Source organism: Sander vitreus, chromosome 8 (assembly GCF_031162955.1).
Source record: "Sander vitreus isolate 19-12246 chromosome 8, sanVit1, whole genome shotgun sequence".
Classification (NCBI taxonomy): Eukaryota; Metazoa; Chordata; class Actinopteri; order Perciformes; family Percidae; genus Sander; species Sander vitreus.
Genome location: NC_135862.1, coordinates 21,279,988 through 21,306,198, shown reverse-complemented (window position 1 = coordinate 21,306,198; position 26,211 = coordinate 21,279,988). Strand labels below are relative to the sequence as shown.

At 41.7% G+C, this 26,211-nt stretch overlaps 1 protein-coding gene across 6 annotated transcripts; it reads right to left on the bottom strand.

The window, feature by feature from the left end:
* Positions 1-201: 201 nt before the first annotated feature.
* On the bottom strand, positions 202-25,974 carry ankrd26 (ankyrin repeat domain 26). 6 transcript variants are annotated; one of them, XM_078257446.1, is made up of 43 exons: positions 25,909-25,974; positions 24,482-24,770; positions 23,677-23,791; positions 23,371-23,544; positions 22,906-23,012; positions 22,661-22,798; positions 22,291-22,451; positions 21,810-21,846; positions 21,651-21,720; positions 21,520-21,571; positions 21,230-21,426; positions 18,476-18,668; positions 18,041-18,102; positions 17,858-17,957; positions 17,483-17,587; positions 16,946-17,016; positions 16,791-16,860; positions 16,655-16,699; positions 15,829-16,095; positions 15,616-15,717; positions 15,463-15,533; positions 13,954-14,841; positions 12,582-12,736; positions 11,998-12,213; positions 10,835-10,865; positions 10,595-10,733; positions 9,941-10,154; positions 9,641-9,824; positions 9,181-9,327; positions 8,161-8,623; positions 7,361-7,866; positions 7,065-7,217; positions 6,657-6,832; positions 6,284-6,377; positions 6,039-6,080; positions 5,472-5,549; positions 4,176-4,310; positions 3,931-4,043; positions 3,048-3,195; positions 2,594-2,884; positions 2,127-2,362; positions 915-1,158; positions 202-270 (listed from the first exon to the last, which is right to left on the bottom strand). In XM_078257446.1, exons 2-43 carry the CDS (start codon positions 24,679-24,681, stop codon positions 217-219), a joined length of 7,044 nt encoding a protein of 2,347 aa, XP_078113572.1. In that variant the 5' UTR covers positions 24,682-24,770; positions 25,909-25,974; the 3' UTR covers positions 202-216. The 6 variants fall into 6 exon arrangements, with proteins under 6 accessions (XP_078113572.1, XP_078113573.1, XP_078113574.1 ...); XM_078257447.1 differs by having other exon boundaries at positions 6,054-6,080; XM_078257448.1 differs by lacking the exon at positions 6,039-6,080.
* Between the last annotated feature and the right edge of the window lie 237 nt (positions 25,975-26,211).

Sequence of the window (26,211 nt, the reverse complement as noted above, 5' to 3'; positions counted from 1 at the left end):
GTTTCATAAAAATAAATACATTCGTCTGAATGCAGTATTGGGAAAGCTCAGTAAATATATACATTTCCTGTAACCAAAACAACAACTATGTTTTCAATGTGTGAACCCTGAACATCATGGTTTGCATGTGAACAGAGTCATACGTGATGGCCCACCAGCAGGGTGAAGGGAACAGCAGCCAATCAGACACTGAGCTAAACACATCTACACACCTGGTTATGGGTCTGGCTGAAGAGAGGAGAGATGAGAGACAGACTTTTGAGCTAGAAGCTAAAAGAGTGAGAAATAGAAGACAGGTTAGAAGTAAAGTCCCACTACCATAAAGGCCAGAGATCGAGTGAGAAAGAAACAATGTCCAAGAAGAAGAAAAGAACAGGCAGGGGAAGTTTTCAAGGTGTTCTTGGAGAGGGAAGACAGGCGTAAGCCGAATTTAGAAAGCCATTAGATCAATATTTATAAACGTATTTCTTTTAAGCACGTTTTTTCCTCAAAAATCACAGATTAATACATCTCTGCAATTATGGCAATAAACCTCTTTCAACAAAACAAGACCAGTTACACAATAACAATGCTGACAAGCATAACACTATGGAAATGAAAATGGTTCAAAGTAAATAAACTTCTCTCCATAAAGTATATTAGGTAACACTTTACTTGAAGGTATCTACATAAGAGTGACGTGACACAGTCATGAACACATGACACTGTCATGACACATGAACCCTAACCTGTCATGACAAAAACCGAATGACGCTTACAAAAAGAAGCGTTATGTCATAAACGTTTGACTTGTTTATAATGTTTATGACACATTCACGACAGTGTCATGTCACTCTTATGTAGATACGTTCAAGTAAAGTGTAACCGAATATTCCACTATAATCACCATGTTTCAATGTAATGACTGTACAGACCTTGGCAAGGTAGTCCTCCACCCGGGTGTTCTGCCCCTCAGTTACAGGGCTGAGGAGGGAGAGTCCCAGGCCTAGGCTCCTGTTGAGGGGCCCCAGTGTGGCCCCATAGTGTGCTGGGGAACCCAAAGAGCCCAGGTCCAGCGAGGGCCCTCCAAGGCTACCGTTTGCGATGCTGCTGGTGATCAGAGACCTGCTGCGCTCGTTGAGCAACTTAGAATTGGCTTCTGCGAGACGACTGTTGGCCCTGGGAGGAAGAATCATTGATATAATACAGGCCTGTCACCATCAGAACTGTCTATGTCTGATTACACCCTAGAAATCAGGCGTTAAAACTAGGGCTGTCAATCGATTAAAAAATGTAATCTAATTAATTACATACTCTGTGATTAATTAATCAAAATTAATCGCATACATAATTAACGGTGCCTGAACCGATACTTTTTAAGAAAGTAAAAAAAGAAAAGAAAAAAAGGGTACTAAACAATAGTTGGTGACATTAAAGAACGGCTTGTTTATTGCTAAGGCCATATGGTCAAAATTAAATGATTTAATAATAATGTATAACAATAACTTATTTCACTAGTAAATTGCTGTCGAACGACAAAAACAACCACCAGATGGTAAAGGACATTTACAATAACTTCAAATGCACCATAGTTTACCAGTTTCATTGAACGCACCGTCTGTGTTGTTTTTCCGACGGCAGCTGCAGATTGTTACATACCAGTGTTGAATCCTCCCAGTAAAACACAGTCACACTTTACACCGTTTAGCGTTAGCTGTCAGCATTTTAACCGTGTTTAATCCAGCTACTAGCTAGCGGTAGGCTAACATTAGCTGCTGTCGAGTATAGTGGTAACTAGCGTCACATGCAGCGGGGTTTGTGTTTCAGAGCATCAGAGAGAAGTGCAGACATATCAGTGGCACCAGATTTCGGTAGCCAGGGTTGGCAGGAAGAAGATTTTTACAAGTAAATGTTCCAATTAATGATCCAGGCAGAATATTCTCGTCTCCCTCCTTCATTTTACAGTCCAATGGTGGCTAGAATGGCTCTGGGTCAAACGTCAATATGGAATGGATTAATCTGCGTTATTTTTTCTCTGATTAATTAATCAAAATGAACGCGTTATTTTGACAGCCCTAGTTAAAACACTGATCAGAGTATCTGCTCTAGAAAACCTGGCACTAAACTGAAGAACAAGCTGGTCTCACCTCTCTAGTTTGGCAGCCAGGGACTTGCGGCTGCGCAGCTCCTCTGTGTAGAGCTGGCGGTATCGCTCTAGCTCCGTGCGTGTGGATTCTCTTTGGTTGAGGCTGTCATGATGGGTGGTGCGGGCCCGGCCCAGTTCCCCCTCCAGCTCCCGGATTTTCTGCTCCAGCTGGGAACGCAGGTTGGTCTCATTGGTCGCTTTAATCTGATCCAATGCTTCCTGGGATGCTGCCTGCGACTGAAAGACAAACAAGATACAATCACATTAAATCAGGCTTAGTGATGTTTACTGATGTGCAAAGCTACTAAAGCAACTATCAACATATTTACACAATAACTTATTCAGTAAGTTATTAATATCTTATCTGAACTCTCTTATTTATTATAGTCCATCTTATTATTCTTTCTGTTTGCTTAGTGATGTGGGATCAGGCCATTTTGTTATTATTAACCAATACAGGACCTTTACCTGCAGGAAGATGTTGACCTGCTCCAGTTTCTGTTGGATCTCCTGACGGGCCCGCTCCTCTGCGTCACGGCGGTACTGCTCCACCTGGCTCTGCTCCATCTGAGCGGCCTCCATTCGGCGTCTCAGGTCCAGCACTTCCTCCTCCAGCTGCCTCTTACCCCTCTCCAGGTGCTCATTACTGCGGCTCAAGCTCTTTAGGGAGGCCAGCTGATCCTTAAGGTCCCCGTTCACCTTCTCTAGCTGGCTGCGACGGGACCCTTCCTTCTCCAGTTGCATCTGCAGATCATCCACCTGGGTACGTAAGAAAGACAGAGGAAATGTTTGAGGTAGAACACTGCATCTAAGGCACTCACTCAATGGGTTGCTAAAGACATAGGATTAAACTGTAATAACTGCTATTAGTATATTATGTGGGGACTATATACTGAAATCATACTCTACCAGACAGACAAACCTTTTCTTTCAATCGTCCAAAGGCACCCTCTGCTTGGCTGTGTCTGCCTGGGTCCACCTGTAGACTGCTCATAGGAGAGCCAAATACTGCTCCACCTGTGTCCTGATCACGCAATTTCTTCTTTGCAGTCTTCAATACAGTACGCAACCTTAAACACATATGCACAAATACTAAAAGTAAACATATAAATAAACCATACATATTGATAGGGGTGGGGGATTTTTTTTTTAAAAAGAATCGATGCATTGCAATACTTCTAGAATCGCAATAAATGAAAATCTCAATACAAATCAAATTGGCAACCATGTATCGTGAAATAATTGGATTGGGAGAAAAGCATATCGTCCCTGCCCTACAAATTGAATATCTAATGCAAACCTGTCCTCTGAAGACCAGCTAAGTGAAAATAAAGTAATGGCACATGGTTTACTCATTACATGTACAGTACTGTATATATCAGCTTGACTAATCATATGCAAAGTTAACCCATTATTCAAAAAGTGTTAATATCCATATTCTGCACAAAGTTCCAACCTGTTTTGACCACATGTAACTCATTCAAAGATTCAAAACAACACACAAACAACCTCCTACTAAAGGCAAACACAAAAATCCGGAACAGTATAAGGTTCGCAAAGAATAAGAAACACATAACCAGTCACAATTAAGTGAGCACACAAAAACACTAAACAAACACAGGGACTTCTCATACATAAACAGGAGTTGAGATCTAAAAAAAACCTGAAACCCTTACACATTGGTGCACCACAGCCACATAAGCCAGGAAAAACGGCGCTCTACTGGATCTTAGTTGTGTCTAAATGGTAGGAAGAATTACTGCCATGGGTGAGGAGGGCACGAGGAGGAGGAGGCTAGGAGTCACCTGTACATTTCTTTTTGGAGCTCGGTGTTTCTCTTCATCTCTTGATCCAGCCGGGTGTCCACAGCCTTCTTCTGCTCTGCTATTTTCTTGGCTTTCTTCTTTTCCATTTCCATCTGGAACACAGGCAATGCAACAGGCCGATAACTCTTGAGACCTAAACCATGGTATATTATTTGGATGGATGGAAACTAAATTATTTTTATTAATTATAATTATCCTGCATATAAATGCATCACAGTCATCACCTGGGTGCTCAGGTCTCCTTTTTCCTTTTCAAGCTCTGCCAGGCGCAGTCCTAACTTAGAGCGGCTCTTCAGCTCCTCCTCCCACAAGGCCTGGGAGTCCTGGGCTGTGTGAGACAGCATGCTTTGCTTCTGGACCTGAGAATAATATAATAAGATGAAGAAGTTTCTGTCAGCTTGTTACAATGATCAAATTTCAGACGGTTGGCTAAACAGTCAACTGTTCATCTCACTTGTGAGATTTTGTAAAAATATGGCCTATTTCTCATTTCTCAAACTGATCTATTGTTTTTTCCTTTAGAATGTATAACTAAGAGAATGTCTGAAAAGACTAATACGTGCACTTGGTTCTTCTTTTTCAGAAAGGGAAACTATTTGCTTTGATAGTTTAGTTTTGGCCTACTAATTATTACTATTGTACAGTACACTGCTTTAAAAACCATTCACAATCACTGAATAGTTTGTTCAATGCTTCCCTTTTTCAAATAGGGCTACTTTTCTGTTTTATGTGTGAATTCAAAATTGTTTGGTTTTCTAATTGCCTTGTTTTCACAAAAACATGCTTTAAAAAGGTTTGATTCTTTCTCTTGAGCAGATGGCTACTTTCCTCAATTGGCTGGCTTCTCAAAAATGTAGGAACTTCCTGCTCAGACTGGGCTTAGGTGAATTATGTACTCACAGAGTAGAAAAGATGATTCAAGTCAAGGCCATTTTACAGTCGCCGCATCCGAGCTTGCGTGCGCCAATGTGACGTCAAAATGACGTAGATCTCGTTGGCGCGCCAGAATTTTGAGTGCGCGTCCAGAGGGTGCGCACCACTCTATTTTTTTTCAGCAGGCGCAATGCAATGCGGAAACAGGAAGCCTGAACGAGCTCGAGGGTAACCGGATGCCAGGACTCTCAAAGTGACTGCAAGTCCCTCTTGTAAACTTACTGGGTTAAGATGAGTTCTTTTATGATGAATTAAAGGCTTGATCCGACCAAGCAGGTCATCGAATCAAATCGAAGCATTGACAGCAATGCTGCTGCCAGTTCTGCCGTTGTTTACTTTTTTCTTCTTCTTCTTCTAGTCCGTAGAAATAGCAAAGTCGGTAGCCTTTACTCATTAGTGCCACCTCTGTTCAGGAGAAGACTGCAACTAGTGTCGCGACCACCACGCGGGAGTATAAACAGTTACGGCGCTCCCATGACATCACGCTGGCGCTCGACAGGTCGACTGGGGCAAGTATACCGCACCTTTAAGAAATGGAAATCTAAGCTGAAGGTTTTCTTAGTTAGGAAACAAAATATGCCACTAACCTCTCGACTGAGTTGGTCTTCCAAAGTCATCTTACTGCTTTGGAGGTTTGTAACCAAGTCCTCCAAATGACCTCTGACCTACAGAAAGAAGAAAAAATATTATATATATATATAATATATATATATATATATATATATATATATATATATAATATATATATATATATATGTTTGTTATCATTATTATTTACATTGTAAATAAAAATTAAAGAGAGTTTTTGTTGTCTTTTGTTTATTATTACAGAAAGTTGAGAGGACACTTTAGATTAAAGGAAGTGTGTCATGCAAATTGAGAAAGAGGAGAGAAAGAGAGAAAGAACCCACATACCAAGATCTGGCTACAGGGAGAAAACACATGATGACGTCACCAAGAAAAACCCAAACCGACACAAAGCTATTACTTCCTATGTAGGTTTGGATTCCTGCTAGCAGCTTGTGCAAAAAGGCCACAAAGCCCAGGTGCATTTCATTTTGTAAATAGATAAAATATGATTTTCTGATTTCTGTCAATTTATAAAAATAAAAAAAACAGATAATAGAAAACCCACACAGAGAAACTAAGCCTACATCCACAATACCAACCCCTCCTCCAGGCGAGCGATCAGATAGCTGGAAAAAGATTGGATATCTCAATGACTTTATAATGTAAAGCCAGCCATTTGATGTCACAAGAGAGTTATCCAACTATCACAATACAGAGATATTGTATTTTGCTTTTTGAGTCACAAAAAAGTAGATATGGTGCCACCGAGATCCTGTGTACAATGTGTGTGTGTGTGTGCGGGTAATTGGATAAGGTTTGCAGCACTCACCATGGCAAATTCCTGAGCCCCTTTCTGAAGTGCATCAATTTTGTTGGACTGTTGCTTTGCAGCAGCTTCCAGCCTGGCGTTCTCTATCTCAAGCCTAATGTGACATTACATTGACACTGCATCATAAATATTTATATACTCATATACTGCACAACGAAACACATCAAGACTCACGGCTGACAATACGTTTAACACATTAGTGTAAATAATTAGTGAATAATTATTTCTGTGGTTTGGAGATGGCTTATATTTCTAGGTTTATTTTACATGATTAATGTCACAGGATTTGTTTTCTAGTATCTACTGTAATAAAATAAAATCATCAATCTTCCAATCCCAAGTGTGTGTGTGGACAGCATGTGTTTGTACATACCTTTGCACAGCTTCCTCCAGCTGTTTGATGGTGGTATCAGAAGCTGCTGAGGCCGACAGCACCTCCTGCAGTTTCTGAGCAGTAGTGGTGAGTTGCTTCTCCCTTTCATCCAGACAGCTCTTTAGACTGTTAATACGTCTCTCAGCCTGCACATACTGGTCTTCGCTTTCCTCCAGCTATATGACAGAGTAAAAGCATCCATCTCATCAGCAATGTAACAGTAGAGTAAACTGTCAGTTCAGTGCACATGCGGAGGGAAAAGTTATTGCTGCTCTATAAGAATTGTGATCATGAGCCATCTAATTTCAGTGCAGCTTAAAGTCTTTGCACCATAATCATTAACACAGCTAGAATCATAGATGTGGTATAAATATGCTGCCACAAGGTGGCACTGTTCTATGCCGTTACCTTTCCTTTGAGCCTGTCCAAGTCTTTAAAGAGCCGAGCCTTCTCCTCTTCCAGGTCATTGCGATAGCGTGTGTTGACCTCCAGAGAAGCTTCACTCATTGACAGCTTCTTGAGTGAGTCGGCTAGCTCCTGCTGCAGCTGCCTTACACTTGTCTGTGCTCAGACAAAATGCAAAGAAAGCAAGGGTTGATTAGATACAAAGAGAGATACTTAACTGACATGTGGAAGAAAGGCTAAAAGTAGGTCTGGAGGAAGAGGTTAGGCAATCCTCTTACCCTGCAGAGTCCTAATCTCACCTCTCTTTCACTCTTCTCTTCCTCTAACTTGTAGATCTGATCTCGAAGATCAGCAGCCTTACTGGCGAGCTCCTTATTTCTCTCCTCCACTAGTTGTACTCTCTCTTCGCAGTCAGATTGCAGCTTGGACAGAATGTCACTGAAGCGCTCTTGGGCATCTGTAACAGCACGCTCCTTTGCAACACCTTTGTTTTGGGCCTCCTCTAGCTGTTGCCGCAGTAGCATGCACTCGCTCTGGGTTTGGGCAAGTCGCTCCTGCGCGGCCTCTTGGCGTGCTCCGGCACGGCTGACCAGCTCTCTCTCGGCCTGCAGAGCCGCTTCTAACTCCTTGACACGTAAAGCTGCCTGGTCCTTCTCCCGCTGTAGGACCTCCAGCAGCAGGCCCTTCTCCGTCAGCTGCAGCGTGGCCCGATGAACTTCATTTTCCATGCTGTTTGCACGAGTCTCTGCCTTGGCCAGCTTCTGTGACAGGCTGCTGACTGCCTCGCGTTGATTGGCTGCTTCACCTGCAGAAAAAAAAACATTAAGAGTTCGAAGCAAAAATTATACAATTAAATATGAGCCAGCACAGACCACAGCAATTCCAGCCCAGACACAGCAACCCGTCAAACAGCCCCACAGTATAACGTTAAACAGTGATAGTGGTTCTGTGTAGTTACAACCCAAATTGTTTTATTTGATTGGTTTTAGATAACTTACTTTTGTGTGTCTATACATGAAATGTGTCCGAAACAAAGCACAAAACACTTGGCCTGGTTGGGCATGGGTGAGCTTGTCCATCCATCCCTACCACCACTAACCTGTGAATCTGTCTTTAACACGCTGGTGTTCATCTTTCTCCCGGAGCAGAGCTCTCTCGGTGTCTGTGTTAGCTGCCCGGCAAAGCTCTGCCTCCTTCATGGCTCCAGCCAGGCGGGTACGAGTGGACTCCACCTCTGCATCCAGTGCTTCGCGAGTCTGCCGCTCATTTTCCAGCCGGGTTGTTGTCATAGCTAACTCAGACTTCAGGGTGGTCACCTGGTTATTGCAGTTGAAGACGGTTTGGGTCAGGGCTTCACTGTTGAGTTTGAGATCTCGACGAGCGTCTTCTAGCTGTTCCTTGAGGGCCTCGTTCTCTTCCAAAAGATGGCTCTCTCTGAGACTGCTGTTGGCCTGCGAGCGCTCAAGGTCTGTTCTCAGGCTGGTCAGCTGCTCCTGGAAGCTAGCAGTCTGCTGGAGCAACTCCCTCTCCCTGTCACTGGCTTCAGTGAGTTGGGACAAAGCCTATGAACAGGAAAAAACATGTTAAGTAGGGCTGGGCAATATATCAATATTAAATCGATCATGTGATACAAGATTAGACTATATCGTAATATGGCATAAGTGTTGTCTTTTCCTGTTTTTAAAGGCTGCATTAATGTCATTTTCTGAATTTACCAGACTGTTCCAGCTGTTTCATTATTTGCCTTTACCCACTTAGCCATTATATCCACATTACTGATGATAATTTGTCAAAAATCTCATTGTGTAAATATTTTGTGAAAGCACCAATAGTCAACCCTACAATATCGATATCGAGGAGTTTGGTCCAAAATATCGTGATATTTGATTTTCTCCATACCAGCCAGCTAATGTGAAGTTAAGATTGCCTCGAATCAGGGGGGTTTCGTTCCAGATTTGATTTCAAAATGTATTATTCGTACCCAAAATAGTAACCTTCTATTAGCAACACCATACTGCAACATCAATGCATCAATGGGCGCAAACTGTAAGAACAACATCTAAACCATAAAGCAAACTGATGTGTTCTAAAATGATGAATACCACGTTGTGAGGATTACCTCATTGCTTTTGCTCATGTTTCTTTTGTTCTCATCCTCTATCTCCTGCTGCTTACGGAGATGGCTGTTGAGCAGATTCTCCTGCAGCGTCCGAGCACTGCGCTCCTGAGCCAGCAGTCTCTGGCTCTCACTGTGGTCCTCTTCAAGCTGGGTTGTTGACATATAACCCACTGTTACAATCATATATACACCAAACAACAACAACTGGACAAGCCAGATACTGACCAAATACTCAAAAGCCTCTCGTCACCATAGATTCCAAATAAATGCCATATTACTTATCGTAAAAACTACGCACAGTATGTGAAATGATCTATACAATAAACAAAGTTAATATCAAAACATATTACATTATAAATAAAACAGTAGCCAACATCAACACAATGAAAACAGCATAACAACATCCCTGCACACTGCACACTCCCTGCAAAATAACGAAATGACGTTTAAGAGGGTGTACCTGTTTAATGTTGTTGACCAGTGTTCTCATCTCCAGCTCCAGATTCCTGAGGGTAAGCTCCACCTTTTGTCTCTCCTGAACCTCCAGCTGATGCTGCTCCTCCATCCTCCTGAGCTTATCTCGGGTTGTGTCGTACATCATGGTGGCGTTGCGGCGATTTTCCTGCTCTTGTTTCAGCTGAAATCTATACAGAGTTTCAGACAGAAATTTCAAGTCATTGAATCAAAATAAATAAATAAAACTACATAAAATCACATCAGATATGATGCACAAAAATATGAGATGAGAAGTAGGTCTCACTTGAGGTTTGTGACTTCAGTCTGCAGTTCCAGCTGGTTGCGCTCCAAGGCAGATTTAACATCTTTAACTTCCTCCAAAGAGCTCTTCAACTCCGCCCTCTCCATCTCCAGATGGCTCACCTTGTCTGCCAGGTACCCATGGCGACTCCTTGCCTTTTGGATGGAGCGCTCATATTCGTGGAAAATGTTCTGCAGTTTCACCATGCTTCTCGAGTCTGTGAGATATAATATAGCAGCTGTCACCCCTTAAAGGGTCATTTTAGTTTTTTTCAACCCCATTTCCCCATGCATTGTTGTCTGATGTGATCAAAAATCTTTGAAATTGGTCCAGTATTGAGCGAGATCGCAGTGACGGGCTGGCACGAACCAAGCTGATGGGGCAATTGGCACCCTTGATTTCTTTTTGCTACTGACAGGCTCAGATTGTTCTTAAAAGTGTCTGAAAACATTATCGATCTGACGGGGTGACTTGTTGTCCGAAAACAGTGGGGTGGAGTGCGGAACAAGCATTTAAGGAGCATATACCAGAGCTTGCTTTAAAAGTGGATTATGTACAGTACATTTTATTTTGAAAATTAGATGAACAAACTGATTAAATAAATAAAGTAAAACTAAAAATCTGAAATAATTATTACATAAATTCATAAATCCATACCCAAAGTGGCTGAGTCCAGCTTCTGAATGAGGAGGGATGCGTGACGATAGCCTGAAGTGGGAGAGTCAATGTCATCTGTAGCTGTGTCGGATGACTGACTGAGTTCATCAAAGTCTTCTGCCATCTCAACTTCAGGGTTCTGAATATGGAAACAAACTGGGGTGTTAATATTATTCAGTTACTCATTGTGTATTGTCTACTTCAACTTCCATCCAGCTACTAACAGAATTTGTGTTTTACCTCAGTTTTCTGTTTTCCGCTGGTTGGAAACCTGAGCCCAACAAGTGCAGGGAAGAAGAACAGGGGTTATTTGGAAAAACTGATGTGCATGTTCTCAAGACAGGAGAGCTGCATTGAAGAGTTGTTGGAAGTGTAATGGTATAATGCAGTATACTATTTAAAGTTTGAAAAATCAGTGGTTAGTCATGCAACTATGTAGGGAGGAAAATAATTAAAATCAAGAAGAATTGCATCTTACTGATGACCCCACCCCCAATATTGTAAAGGTTTGTTTAGACTGAATGCAAAGTATATTTCTACCTCGGTTTATTCATTAGAAGTCTATGTTTCGTTCACAAACCACCAATGCACAAACATGATCTAAACGTACCGACAACTCCAGTATGTTTCTCCTGTTTTTTTTCTTACCTTAGAGACCTTCATTTGCTCTCCCTAAAGGCAGTTACACACCAACCAGACGGCCGACCCTCGCCAGAAAAGGCAGTTGGACTGATCAGTCTCCCCGAGTTGGCCAAAAAAGTGCCTCGGAACACACCAAAGCGACGAGACGTAATACGTCTCCATAACAGCAGGCGGCGCTAATCTGTATTGTCGCCCAAAAAAAGAAAACCGGCAGCTGATTGGATGAACGGCGGCTTGTTCAGATTACGATCTCATATCGTACTAAATGGTTCACTGAAACGTGTTTCTGAAAACATTTTAAGCGAGAAATAGGCCGTGCAGTTGCTGAATCTGTCTTCATTTCAGATCGACAAAGGTCAGTTTAAAAGATTTTCGTCAGATTTTGAGAGGCTTAGTCACGCTCATTCCGCTCGCCATTTCCGGGTGAGTCGCGACTGCCCTGTCTCCGACTGAGCATGTCAGATCGGCCAAAATGAAGGCCGACAGCCCCTCGGACGGACGACGGCACGGAACACACCGAAGAAACTCGAGTCACCGACCTGGCCAGACTGTCCAACAGCCGATTATCGGCCCGGTGTGTAGCTGCCTTAAAGCAAATATGTGACTATTCACATCCACTCACTTCTTTCCATTGACTCACTGACTGTACTCAGTCGTGCTGCCTGTACAATTCACGTTGCATTCAGTCTGAACACACCTTACGAGTTACGAGAGACCGAGAGGTGAAATTGATACAAAAAAGTGGCATACTGCATATATACCTTCCTTCATCGTCCGACACTTCACTTAAAGTGCTATCATCAAACACAGAAAGAGGATCTCCATTGACATGAATGTTGGTCTGAGGGGCTCTGCTGCGCCGGGCCCCTCTGACCAGCTCCAGCTGTAAGGTCTCCTCTACAGCTTGGCCCTCCTGTCTGTTGCTATTGTAGGTCTGCTGGAGTGGGAGATGCAATTGCACTGGTGCCCCGTTGGTGCTATGGAGAGCAATAAACCTGATAGTCAATAAGTTGTGACATCTACACTTGTGGGTCCTTGGAGATATAGCTCAAGAAAACCATTCCAAAATGGAATCAATAAAATAAAGTTTAGACTTGGCTCGTTCTGTTCAATGTGTCATTGAAAAATAAATGGAGCTAAAGAGCATTTATCAAAAAGAGCCTTATACAATAATTTAGAGATAATTTAGACAACACACACACAAAAGCAAAAATAAAATATTTTATTGGTCATAATACTGGACTTCTAAATTGTGGATGTGTTGTTCAGAAATTATAAGAGCAACAGTTTGCTAGTGATAACTGTCAGGACCTAAAAATGTCCAAATGTGCAAAATAATGCATACCTCTTGGTGGCCACAGGCTGCTGTTCCTGGCAAATTGCTCTTGCACTGGTCTCAGGTTTCTCAGGACCGACTTCTTCCAATGCCGTTCCACCAGTATCCCAGGAAGTACTAAATTTGTGCACTAGCATAGCAATCCTTGTCGTCTCCCTGCCAACCTGAAAAGAGAAGGGTACAGTAAATATTTGATAGCTGGAGATTATTCCAAACTGAAACAAGTTGGGGCCAGCCTTTTAAGATGTGTTTTGGAGCAGGGACTTGTACACTTTGTCATTCATAATTTAGTGTCACCCCTCCCTTCGGAGACCTAACACCTTAGTGTGGTTACTCTATTTGACATGCTATTTTCAGTTAATTAGAAGGACGCACAATTCCATACATTACAATGCTTGCTGTGGCATACCTGAACCTCAATCAGTTTTGGACAGTCTGATTGAATTCAAAAGGTTCTTTACTTATTCCAAATACGCTCAACCCAGTATTACTCTTAAGTATTATCTCTAGCCATTTATTTTGTATGTTATTTACATTGCCATCCCACTGACTATCACAGACATTAGTTGATCTCCTTTCTGTGAATTGAAACCCCAAACAATGTTGCATAACATTGTACTAAATGCATTCTTTCTTCTATGCTTTCTTTCCACAGATATCAAAACACTCAACAAAAGGCTGGCCAAAAATATTCATATTCATCCCCTGGAGATCAGTCTTCTTAGTCTTTTAAATACAGCATGCAATTAAAGAAGAAACAAATCCAGCAATTGCCATGTCATATTTTTTTAGGGCAAAGAAGGATATTATTTGTACAATCTTCACACCACATCACCAGAAAGAGAGAGTTCATACAACAGAACCTATTCAACGTAAAGATACATGCAAGGACCATGCATGATGAAGGACAAGTCACTGCTAAAGAACACATAAGACTGAACTTTGTTTAGTTTTGGAGTACAATCAAGAATGCCAAACAACCAACATGTTTTGTAAGTTTATTTGAGTGCAAGTGCAAATGGCCTTCAACAAATGGTAGTTCAAATCTACATGTGAGTTAACACAAAAAAAAACACAAAAAATGTAAGGAGAAACATGCAAGATGAACTCTTCTACTTGAAATCGAACTTGAAGAAAATAAACATCAAGACATGGAAAATGAACATCTAACAGAAACAATTAAGATGAGGTAATGATGTATGGCTAGCGTGGGCCCTTTGAAACGGCTAATTAAAAGAAATGAAATGAAGTACGTGGATTAAACAAAGAAAGAGAGGCGATCAAGAAGGGACTAAAAGGAGGTGCGACCATCCTCTACCTCTTTCTGGAGTTAGGCCTTTTGTTTCTCCAAATCCAGGAAGACAACCTTCAGTATCCCTACCTCAAGTTTAAATCTTTCCATGTCCTCTTCCAGCTCCTCATCAGAAACACCTTGGATGGATGCTGAACGTCTACTTAGTGAGGGGGGACGAGAATTGATGAGTTCTTCAGGATCCTCGTCTGAACTCGCATTGTTTTTCTCAGCTTCATCACCATTAGCACCGTTGTCCTTCCAGATGCGGTCCAGATGTGGTTTGTGGAATGTCCCGAGTTTGGCCGAATCTTTTAAGAATGTGCTCTGGTCTACATCCAACGTGGGTACGGTATGATTATCAGTAAAAGTTGTGGTAACAGGAGATAAGCAGCGGTCTCTTTGTGCTGTGGCGAGTTGAGGTGAAAGAGACTCCTCCAGAACATCATCAGTGAGTAGATCTGGCTCTGGAAACATGACGCTCTCACTAGCCAGGGGCTCACAGACCGGCATCGTGTTCTCGCATAAGGAGTTGTCAGTTGACTCCGTCACAGAGTCTTCTAGTCCAGACTCCCTCTGCTCAGGTATAGTGAGGAGGACGGTACTCCTCGCTCTGGCCATGGGGCGCACAATGACTTCTCCTTCTTCATCTTCATCACTTGACTCTTCTTCTGCAGAAGTAAATTCAGCTGTGGCCTGTTCTTCTTCTGTGGAACTTCTTGATTTGAGCAGTTCTCCAAACTTCTCTTTTAATTCACCAGCAACATTCTTGAAGGTGGATTTGACCTCCCTTTTCTCCACCTCTACCCAGAGCTTCTCATAACGATTCTCCCACGGGACATTACCCGCTTTACCTCTTTCCGCAGGACTGCGCTCATCTTCAAAGTCACTATCCTTTTCTCCACCGTCAGAGCCCCCATGGCCAGATGGACATGGGTTCAGATCTAACTGGCATGTATCTACTGCCTCATCTATCCTCTTTGATGGCATGGGAGGACAAGAATAACACAGAACAGACAAGACAAAAATGCAAAAACCAAGTTTGGACTTCAATTAAATATGAAGGCATTTCAACATTGCATTCTTATAATGTTAGCAAATGATTAAAAAGAATGTTATTTTGGATGAGTTAGCATTAAATTGTAACACCTTGAAACAGAACCTTTGACTTCTGACACAGTAAAGATTTTGTCTAAACAAGTTGTCAAAGGCCAGAAGAACAGATGTGGCTGTCATGCTTACAGAAATTAATTGGCAAATGCCCATTTAAATGTTATACCCATTTTTTTCCCCCCAATGTTTGGGATGACAGATGGACCACCCTCGTTACTTACAACTAGCCAACATGGGGAGTCTTAGATCTTGCCTAGAGGTTCTGAAATACTGCATTTTCACATTTGTTTCACTTGACCCAAGTTAAAGTTTTAATATAACTCTACTTTGAAATATGAACATATTTACCAATAGATATGACTTGATGTATTTTAATTTCCCTGTGACTGGGAAAGCATGAATGGTGATGTTGTGCCATGGACAAAAACGCCAAGAACAAAAAACAAAGGATTGTGGTAAAGATGGTATATTCGGGGTATTTCTCACCTTTTGTTGCCGCTTTTCAGACTCTAGATTACTTATACTGTCTCTTGCCATCGGTGAGAGCTCAGGGGAACCTAAGGAAACAGAGAGTCTTGATCCAGAGCACAGGGCAAATGCACACAAATATCTATAGGCATAAAGACCAGTGAGCCTTACCTGGTGTAACCACTGCCTGAAGCTCAGCTATGTTTGGCAGCTGATTGTCAATCTTGGCTGCATTGCAAGAGGACGCCACATTGTCTGGTTCACAATCTGATTCTGAATGAGAGAAAGTCAAAGAAAGAAAGAGAAAAATACTATAATCATATCCTTTGTATGCTATATAATGTGTGTGTTTGCAAGATTGCAAAATGGCTTAATATCCCTTACCTTCTTCACTCTCTGATTTCTGAAGCGCCATCTTCCTTGCTCGAGGCTGTGGTTGGGGCGCAGGTTGAGGGGGTGTGCTGGGCATTGTCTTGTTGGAGTTGATGCTCCTCTGAGGTGTCAGGGGGGCTGCTGGAGCAATGACTTCATCCTGCTCTTTGACAGATGGAGAGGAGCATTCCGGGAACTCCTCAAGTCCAGGGGAGGGCATTCTGCGGCTGGGCAGGGTTCTCTTACTGGTAGTGCTGGCTGAGTCCCAGTCCGATGCATCTGTGTCATTAAGTTATAGGTGAATGAACCAGGTATGACATTGATGCTGCTGATGGTAGGAGGTCAGTTTACATTGGGATAACCACAACACCTGACAACACCAGTCAATGGAAAAGATGAGGGGGGGGGGGGGATAGGCTGTAATGCTACTGCACTCCATCAAACTGAGGTCTTAGACAAAGAAACTACAGCTACCAGTGTAAACCATTTACCCTGTCTAATCAGGTAGTTCATTAGTACTGACCTGCTTTTTTGGCTTCAAAATGTGTGATGACAGAAACATACAAAGGGTAGTAAAGCAGGTGTCGCATGCAGATAGACCATTTTAAACAAAAGCTTAAAAAAAGACAGTAGCTCGCTCCTAAATATTTGAAAGTGAAGCTTTCATAACATGGATGTTGGGTACTACTCTGTAGATATCAGCAGTGACCATGTAAATGATGCATGTGCATTAGTTTTAGGAGCAGATGGAGGCATTAGATGATCAACTGCCTTGTGAACACACAAACAAATAAAAAAAATATTAAAACAAAGTGGAGGACTCATTATTTCATCTTACCTTCAAGATCATCAACATCACCAAGACCAAGCTCTTCCATTAAGTCTGTGAAAGAGAAACAAAGCACCATGGTAAATACAAACAGTTCTTCTTTAAATAAATTCTTACATTTTAAACCAACTACTGTTCTACTTACCGGTCTTTCGTTCGTTATCTCCTTCAAGTTTGCTCAAAACACGAAGTGGTTCCCATTTTGCCTTCTCAGTCTGGTAGAAAGAAAAAACATTGCTATTTGATTCCAACGGATCACAATTTCTTAAATCTTCTATGGCATTTAGTTGCTGTACCTACCTCTTTCTGTATAGTATCACCTTCATCGGCATGTTCGCCTCCATTATCATCACCATTATTGTCGTTTCCAACTGCAAGAGACATGTCATGTCACGTTAGAGACACAATGAATTTCTTACAAATGAGCACAACAAAGTTCTGATGATGAAGCTGGATGAGTTTGCCAGAACAATGTAAAAAGCATTCCCATGCAAATGACCTCATGGTTAATTAGCATGAAGATACATGGTTAGGCATCAGACGAGCATTTAGATTCCTTGTTCTGGTTTTATTGGGACACAAGTTCAGCATCAGCCAAGAATGCTGATGAGTGCTGCAATCACTTATTAATACCATTTTGAGCCAAAACCTGCTGAAACCAAGCAAGCTAAGAAGAACCTGTGGCCCCAGATGTGGGAGAACGGGGTTCATGGGTAGCAGGCAGGGTGAAGTACAGTATGCTGCATGCATTCTCTTATGGTGATCATGAGGTGATGGGCAGGCCTCTGGTTGTGTTAACATGCTGTTCTTCAGACCTATGAGTCAAGACATTCATACCCTCTCCCTGGCTGCCTCTTGGCCTGCCTACACTCCTCCGAGGCTCTAGGACTGCCATCCTATTGCCTCCTTCCCCTCTTAAAAAAGAGGGGATATACAACAAGTCTACAAGAAAAATGTAACATATTGTTGGAAAGGCCGTTTTGATTGATGGAAATGATATTGCATTGCAAATTTTACACCATATTTAGAATGAAAACAGGAAGCATTACTTACAAACATATTTAATATAATGCCTGCATTAATACACTAAAGCACAGTTTTCTATGATTATGATTAAATAGGGTCACACTGTTTCTGCAGCATGAAATGGTGCCTGGAATGATTTAAGTTGCTTTGGGTGAAAAAAAGGAAAGGAATAAATAAAATACTTACTTTCTTTAATCTCTTCTTCAACAGTGGACATCTCTTCTTGATCCTGAGCATGCAAACTTTGTTTCTCTTTATGTGGCATATTGAGGTTTTCAGAGTGGGACTGAAAGAGAAAATCAATCTTTGAGAATATGTCTGGCAAACATCTGATCCTACAACATATTCCAAAATGTGTCTTTACTGTACCTCAGAGTCCCAAGAATCCTGCTCCTCCTCTCCCTTCTCTAGACCCAGCTCGGACAGGAAATCTATTTCAATGATACAACAACAATGCAATGGTAGTTGCAGAGCAATACAGGATGTCTTGGATAGGTGCAGGAGATACTGTAAACTATATGGGTCTCCCACTATTTGATTTGATTTGATTTCATGGTGCAAAACACTCTTGATGCATCTTTACTTTTTCATACTGTATGACCACATTTACAATAACGTAGTTACTAAAGTCTATTCAATTAAAATAATTGATAGATAGTAACGATGATATAATTTCTGATTGTGCTGCTGTTGTAAACTAAAGAACAGACTCCTTATAGATGCTACACGTTGAGGTCGTAGCATTGTAAATGCAGTTGTTCATAGCATGTTCAGAACATCCATTATAAATGATTTGCTTCTTACCTCTTTTCTTATCTTTAGAGACTTCTGTCTCAGGAACAGGTGAAGTGGCGTCAAGGGACTCTCCACTCTCTTCGGGTTGATCATTTTCACCTGAGACGTCGTCTTCTTCTTTCTCCTCCTCGTCTCCCTCCTCCTCGTCTCCCTCCTCCTCTTGGTCATTATCATCATCCTCATCCTCAGTGGAATCTTCTTTCTGTGGAAACAAAAAAAGTTTAAAAAAAAATATTGTTTGCTTATAATCCTGTACTTTAAAACCTACATCTACTAGTGCATGTGTCTACAAGAGGTATCTCTGACAAAAGGAAAAGCAAACTGGGAACTAGCATATGAAAAAAACAAGTGTGATGAAGCTCAGCTACACTACAACTAAAAACTACCTGTGATATTTCTGTTTTACCTTAACAACAGGCTCTTCAATGTTTCTGAGCTCTTGACTTCTCATGCCTATGCTCTCTGCCTCATCAGGCGAGTCTAGATCAACACCATCAATGTCAGTCTGAGGTAACGCTTCATCAGACAACGTGTGCCCGTCCGAATCATGGTGTTGACCAGCAGTGGGAGGGCTTGAAAAAACTATTTCCCTTCTTGGTTCTTCATTGGGTTCATCTGATGACATTCTGGTCTGGGGAACGATTGCACTTTTTCCACCATTTTCCAGTGGAACATATGCAGTTAATCGAGCCTCGCGTTCATGGTCGCCGCCAGACGCTTTGACTGTGGCACTGGCAAAATCATACAGCAGCTTTTGGTCCTGGCTGTCAGAGTCCTCACTTCTCTCATCGTCTTTGCTGGGATTGTCTTTCTCCCCCACCAACGTTTCCTCCTCCAGTCTGTTATCCTCTGGAGACTCATCCATTCCAACAATAATAGATCGTGGGGCCTTCTCCTTGTCTTCATCGCCCTCCAACTTCTTGTCTATTGCACTTGTGGGCCTCGACTTGGTTGGGGTAGAAAGACGAGATGTCTCCAAGGTGTTACCACAGTCTAAAACTTCATCATCCTTTGTTGCCACTGTCTTCTGCTTTTCTGATTTATCACTTTCCTCTTCGTCATCCCAACTACTATCATCATCTTTGTCATTCTCTGAGTCCAATTTTCCTTCCATTTGTGATGAGTGACCAATTAATTCAACATCATCGTTATCAAGTATTTGGCTTCCGGTTGTTTTTTCAACCTCGGGTGCCGGTGACACTGCTGAAGGGGAGGGGTCATTTGACTCTTTTTCGACATTTTCTTTATCTTCTTCTTCCCAGCCTTCAGAACACTGCTGCTCGCCAGTCTGGTTTGCGGTTACAATATCTGTTTTAGAAATTGGTGACTGCACATCACCTTTAGTGAAGGAGCTATTATCATTTTGGTCATTATTTTCAGAGGAAGAATCCCACTCGGATTCATCTACTGTTGCTTTTGTTGCTCTGTTTTTGGACTCAGGGGTGCTTGTTGAACATAATCCCAATAAGGACATAGGTTCATTTATCACTGGCTGAGGTGAGACACATTTTGGAGATTGTACTACTGGTGATGAAGAATCCCATGAGGTATCCGGGCAGTCTTCATTTGGTTGAGGTAATGAGCATTTTGAATGCAGTGTTGCTGCTTCTGGTTGTAACTCTGATGCTTCAACATTACTTTTCGGATCAAGCGTCTCCTTGTTTACCTCATTTTCTTTGGGTAGGTCAGTGTCACTGTCCTCTAATGAAGAGCCCCATGAGGATCTGCGTTTCATCTCTTTGAAAGCACGTTTGTTTGACCCAGCATAATCTTCAGCATTAGAAGAACGGTCTGTATTTTCCAATCCATCCTCAGGCACCACATTGCTTTGATTAGCCAGTACGGTGTTGCGACCAAATCCTCCCGTTTGATTATCCTCTTCATCATCACCACTGCCATCTCTCACTGCATCACCGCAGTTTTGTTTATTGCTCCAGGAGTCATCATCATCCTTTTCCATCTCCCTTTCAAACTCTTCCTCCTTAACCGCAGTAGGTGAACAAGTTTCTGTGTCATGTCTGGATGGTGCAGGTGTTGAACCCAGGTCTGATGACTGTATGCATTCCTTCCCAAGGCTGTCATCGTCATCAGACAATTTTGATTCTACCCTAATGGCTGACACGACACAATCCTCCTCTACATCTAATGTTGCTGGAATTGCATAACTTGCTGTTCCAGCTGGGCAGACGGTCTCATCTTTTTGAGTCTCAGTATTGGCACCTTCCTCTGAGGCACCTATATTCTCAGCTACAATGCCAGGACTAGTTTCACTGTTGTAAGAGATGTCAGTACCAGGTATGTTTTGAGCATCAGCACGGTTGATAATCTTAAGGGCACAAGTAACAGAGGGTTTTTGTACATCGTCAAATTCAGTAGTGTTGGCCTTGACAGAAGCCACACATTTGTCATCGTTCTCCTCTTCGCTTTCATCCTCTTCCCCATCCTCCTCTTCACTTTCCTCATCATCATCATCGTCCTCCTCCTCCTCCTCTTCTTCTTCTTCTTCTTCTTCTTCTTCGTCATCATCTTCATCTTCTTCCTCCTCTTCTTCTTCTTCTTCTTCTTCTTCTTCTTCTTCCTCAGAGTCCTCGGCTTCTGGGCTTCCCTCTTGAGAGCCTGATCTCGCTTTACTACTTGAAGGCTGCTCTGAGTGTTTGCTTTTCTCCTGCTCATCTGCTTGTTATAAGCATTTGAGGGGAAAATAGAAGGAGAGAAAGATGTCATTGAAATGCAAGTGGCAAAGCTTCAACACAAATATTTTACCTTTCCGTAGCTTGGAAGAGGGGTAGAAGTCATCTGGGGTGCTTTGGGAAGGAAGGAAGCGGGAGAGGGATCTACTGGGCGCTGTGGAGCTTTGCTGGATGGTAAAGCCTTTGGGAGGGATGGAATTGTCTGGACTCTATTCTCACTCTCTGGCTCAGATTCTGTACTGCTCAAGGATCTGTCAGACAGTGCAGAAGCTACAGGGCAGGCAGGGATAAAAGATTACTTCTAAAAACCACAAACTATGGAGGGACACTGACAAGGGAATAAGGCTAAAAGATTCTCAGTACCTTCTCTCCTTTTAGATGCAATCATTTTCCTTAGGTTTACCTTCTGTGGTTTCTGAAAGACAGCATAACAAATGAAGGCGAGAACTAAATTTAAGAAAAACACACTTTACAAGAAGAGATACAGCACCAACCTTTTCGATTAAAACCGATTCATTATCATCTTCTGATGAAGCCCATTCATCTGCAGCACTTTTTGAAACCCTGAGGAGGGAATTAGAATGCTTTGAGACTGAGCCGGGAAGACAATTGTTATTGTGAGCTACAGATCACAAGAAGAAAATTGTGCTCACCGACTTAGTGACTCCGACTGAGAATTGTCTTCAAAATCTGCAACAAAGCAGTAGAGTAGCTTATTTTCATTCTGAATTTAATACATTTTCGAAAGGTACATGTCATATTTTAATCAAAACTGTCAAACAGCAAGATATTGAGAGGACCTAAATCTTAAAAGGCAGAAAAAGTATGGTGTACAAAGCACTACATTTAAGCAGCATAAAGAAAGTTAATTTCCTGAAAACAGGAGTAGGTTAAGTTTCCATCCTAAGTAACTGTTATTGATCTTTCCAGGCACACAACTTGTGACTGATTTTGCTAAGAAAGCTGATCTGAGCAAAGTAATACCTCCCCCTGCTTCATTTTCTCCATGCTCTAGATCCAGTCAAGAGGTAATGCATGAGGAATGAATCAAATAATCAAAGTCAATAATTAATAGACACAATAATATCCTCACACCACTTTCATTCACTACTTTGTGAAAAATGTTCTCCTTACCATCTTTGTCAGTGGCTGGCCCTCCCAAAGAGAAGCCGGCTTCAACATCTTGGGAAGGACTGCCCAACAGCGGTTTTGTCTTCTTTTTGCTCGGACCTTGACGTGATAGGGAGGGCCCATCATTCCTCTGGGTACTGTGCTCAATGATCAGGAGAGAACAACTACAAGAGAGTCAAGACAGTGAAAACGTCATAATGCAGTAAGCCTAAACAAGAAGAAAAGGAACATTTTAAACAGTAAAAAATAAAATGAACCATTTGTGGGCATTGGTTGTTTGTTTCAGTTCCGTCTTCCACACAACACAAATGCATCAATTGCAGAAGAAATACCATTGTAGGAACATATGTGCAAAGAAAAATGCACAGCTTACGGATGATGCCCATTCATCACTGCGTAGTCATCAGCTGACCATCCTTTGGTATCCTTTAGTGTGATATCTGCGTCAAACCGCAAGAGCAGCCGCAACATACTGATTTGTCCATTCCCAGCAGCTATCATTAATGGGGACCTGTAGGTAAAATCAATGATATCAACATGACCAACTGTAAACAATACATTCAGCAACATTAAGATTATTTGACATGTATTACCAATGTGTCATTGTTTAGTACTGACCTTTGGCCTTGGTCCATAAAATTCACACTAGCACCCTCCTTTAGGAGAAACTCAGCCATCTCGATATGGTCCTCACGGACTGACACAGTCAAGGGTGTGAATCCCTCCTAAAAATTACATCACGGTCAACAATCTCATTCATTGGACAGGTGTCATCGGAACAGCAGTATCTCATTGTACGCCAAATCTCAAATATCACAGACTGCAGAAACATTTTGATATTTTATTTGATTATATTTGTTTATTGCAATACATTCTATTATGATACACGAGCTGTGATGGCATGATAACTGCTAATGCTTTTTTAAAGCAAGATACAGGGGTATGCCAAATATTGTCCAAACCCTAGCGTCTTTTCTGGATCTACTCAATTTAAATACGTCTGGTAACATCATGACACTAGGTCAGTGTTAACTGAAGATTGCCTTGATGTTTGTACTGGGGTAGACAAAAAGACAGAATCACCTTATTTTGAGCATTGATGTCAGCCCCATGCTCCAGCAACAGGACAGTAGCGGAAATGGATGGGATATTTGCTGCTAAATGTAGGGCTGTATTGCCATTGATATCCACCAGGTTAGGCTCGGCATGATTCTCCACCAGTATGCTCACACAGCGCTCATGCTGGCATTGCACTGCCTGATAGAGTGGAGAATTGACATGAATGCAGAGGCCTGGACAAGGCTTAAAACAATGTATGAGGGAAGTAGCCAACTATGATTATCACAATATGTTTAACATTAAATAAAGAGTCTCATCCTCCAGGATTACCTTCATTAAGGCGGATCTATTTTGATTGTCACATAGGTTAAGCTTGGCTTTGCTCTCAACGAGGAATTGCACCACCTCAACATGTCCACTGGCGCAGGCAATATGAAGTGCAGTTCTGTAATATCAAAGGAGAGAGTTTCTCATATGCAAGCATTCTTGTTCTTACTAAAAAACGTCCACTGACCTTTACAAGGATTTGTACAGCTATTTAAATCTAGGCCTTACTTTGCTAGTTCTTCCATCTAAGCAACGTATTGTTATAAAAGTTTCATTACTTCATTGAAGAGCCTGACATACTTTACACTAATGATAATTTATCATGAAGCTATTCTGTTAATTGTACACCACTCACTTGATTCTGACACACTAATTGTGAATGCTAACTAGATCTTACCTTGAAACATTAGTAGAAAAGAAACAATGGGGTGTCATCTACATTTTACTTGGTGCTTAAAACAGCTGGCAGTTTGCTGTTAACAGTAAAAATACTGGACATTGTTTTACCACAAACCAGCTCGACTATGCAAAAGATATTCCAAACCTTACAATACATACTATAGCAATATACCCTAGTGCTGCCACACTGTCATTATATATCTAGCATTGCAATACTTTTTTTGAAAAGTGTCAAGAGCACAAGAAAGTGATGCATCTGCATGGCTGCATTCATCTGTGGCAGATATTTTTTTTTTTCCAAATCAAAATTTTATTAAGCTATTCAGGTGGACTGCATTACCAAGGTATATTGTAGTCATTATTGAATCCAGCAAATGCATGTGGCAACAAGTGCTTTTATCCTACTTACCTGTTCTCCTTGTCAAGTTGATTGATATCATTCTTTTTAGCAAGCTGCTTCAACTTTGCCAAATCTCCCACTGAGGCAGCCTTGTGAACCTTCCCGAGGTCCTTTTCTTTCAGTTCATAGCCAACAGAGAGCACACTCCAATTGTCAGGAGTACCAGACGGGTGTTTCTTTTTCTTAGTAAAGCTGAATATCTTCTTCATTGTACACGAGAGCACAACGCTGCTTTTGCACCGTCACTACCTGCCATTCACCAGGTGCTGGAGGATCACCACAGGCGTCTCTCCCATTTCTAAAAATAGACGTACCAAGCGGATTAGAAGCCTATAAAACCGCGCTGAGAACACTGCGGGGTTTCTTCATAAAGGATGTAATGTTCCTCACAGTTATATAAAGTAAGGTAGCCTAGCTTAAGCGCATTGCAATCATCTGCATATGTAGGGAGAATAATAAGCTGAATAATAAGCATAGCGTTAAGTATCGAATTACTTCAATGAAGCGTTAGATGACGTTAAAACACAGATGTCATGCTAACGGCAGCGATTAAGTAAACTCAGATAGCTAGCAAAAGAAGATACGTGTAACGTTAACCTCATTTTCTTGACCATACCTTAAAGCAGGACGTCATCTGAGTTATTTAGCACCAAAGCGTGTTAGCGTTTCATTAGTACGATTTGATGCAATTACGATGCACAGAACCAAACATGACCGAACGTTACTCCGCGTTGTTTAGCTAGTTATATGGATTTAGCTAGCGTGAGCTATAGCTTGTGGATTGTTACCATGGTAACTGACTGTACAAATGGTAACGTTATGCAAACGTAACGTTAAGAGGTACCAGAGGATAACCTTATATTGAGAATTCTGTAACCTTACTGTTTTAGTGCTATTATGTAATACACACTGCTACATATACTTATATCATATAAAAGATTACGTTTTGATTAACGTTAGTGTAAAAAAAAATATATATATACTTATTTTCTGGATTATTTGTTGCCTAGCAACCTAGCCTCAGTTGGCTCAGTGCTGCGCCTCCCACGTCGTGACTTCACAAATGCAAACCGCCACATTTAAACTGGATTTGTAGCAGAGACGAGCACAGCGGGGATTGTCGCTAAAGCTTATTTAACTTAATTTGCAAGTCTCGGTTCGGTTCAAGGACACTTGTGCTGTGTTTCCAACACGCGTGCAGGAGTCGTTAGCTACTGCTAACCTAGCTAGGTGAAACATACTTAACCCTGCTAACTTAATGCTAATTAGCAAACGCTAAAATCAAAGCCCAGATGGGTAACGGTTAACGTTACTAAGGACGATAACTTAAAGACAAATACAAAGATGTGTGAGGGTAGCTAATTCACGGCTAATTCACGCAAGCATTTGTGTAATTAATGCTAACTAACTTGCAGTATATTAACTCAAACACTAACCTGTTGATTGTCAGAGTGAGACCACAGAGAGTTTAGCTACAGCTAGCTAACTAGATCAAAAGGCATGCTGGCTGTTGGGTTTTCAACGAACCAATCCGAAATTAGTTCGAGGAAACGAGTGGTTTTACTGACCAATAGGCGACTTCGGTGTGTGAACAAGGTTGGTTTACAAGACATGGAGGCGAAGAAGGCTTGTTGTGTAATGACAAAAACATACCACTTGATGGTGACGTTGGCTTGAAATCCAATGTTTGATAGGCTATTATAAATCAAAACAATCCTCTAAAGAGCTGTTTTTATTTC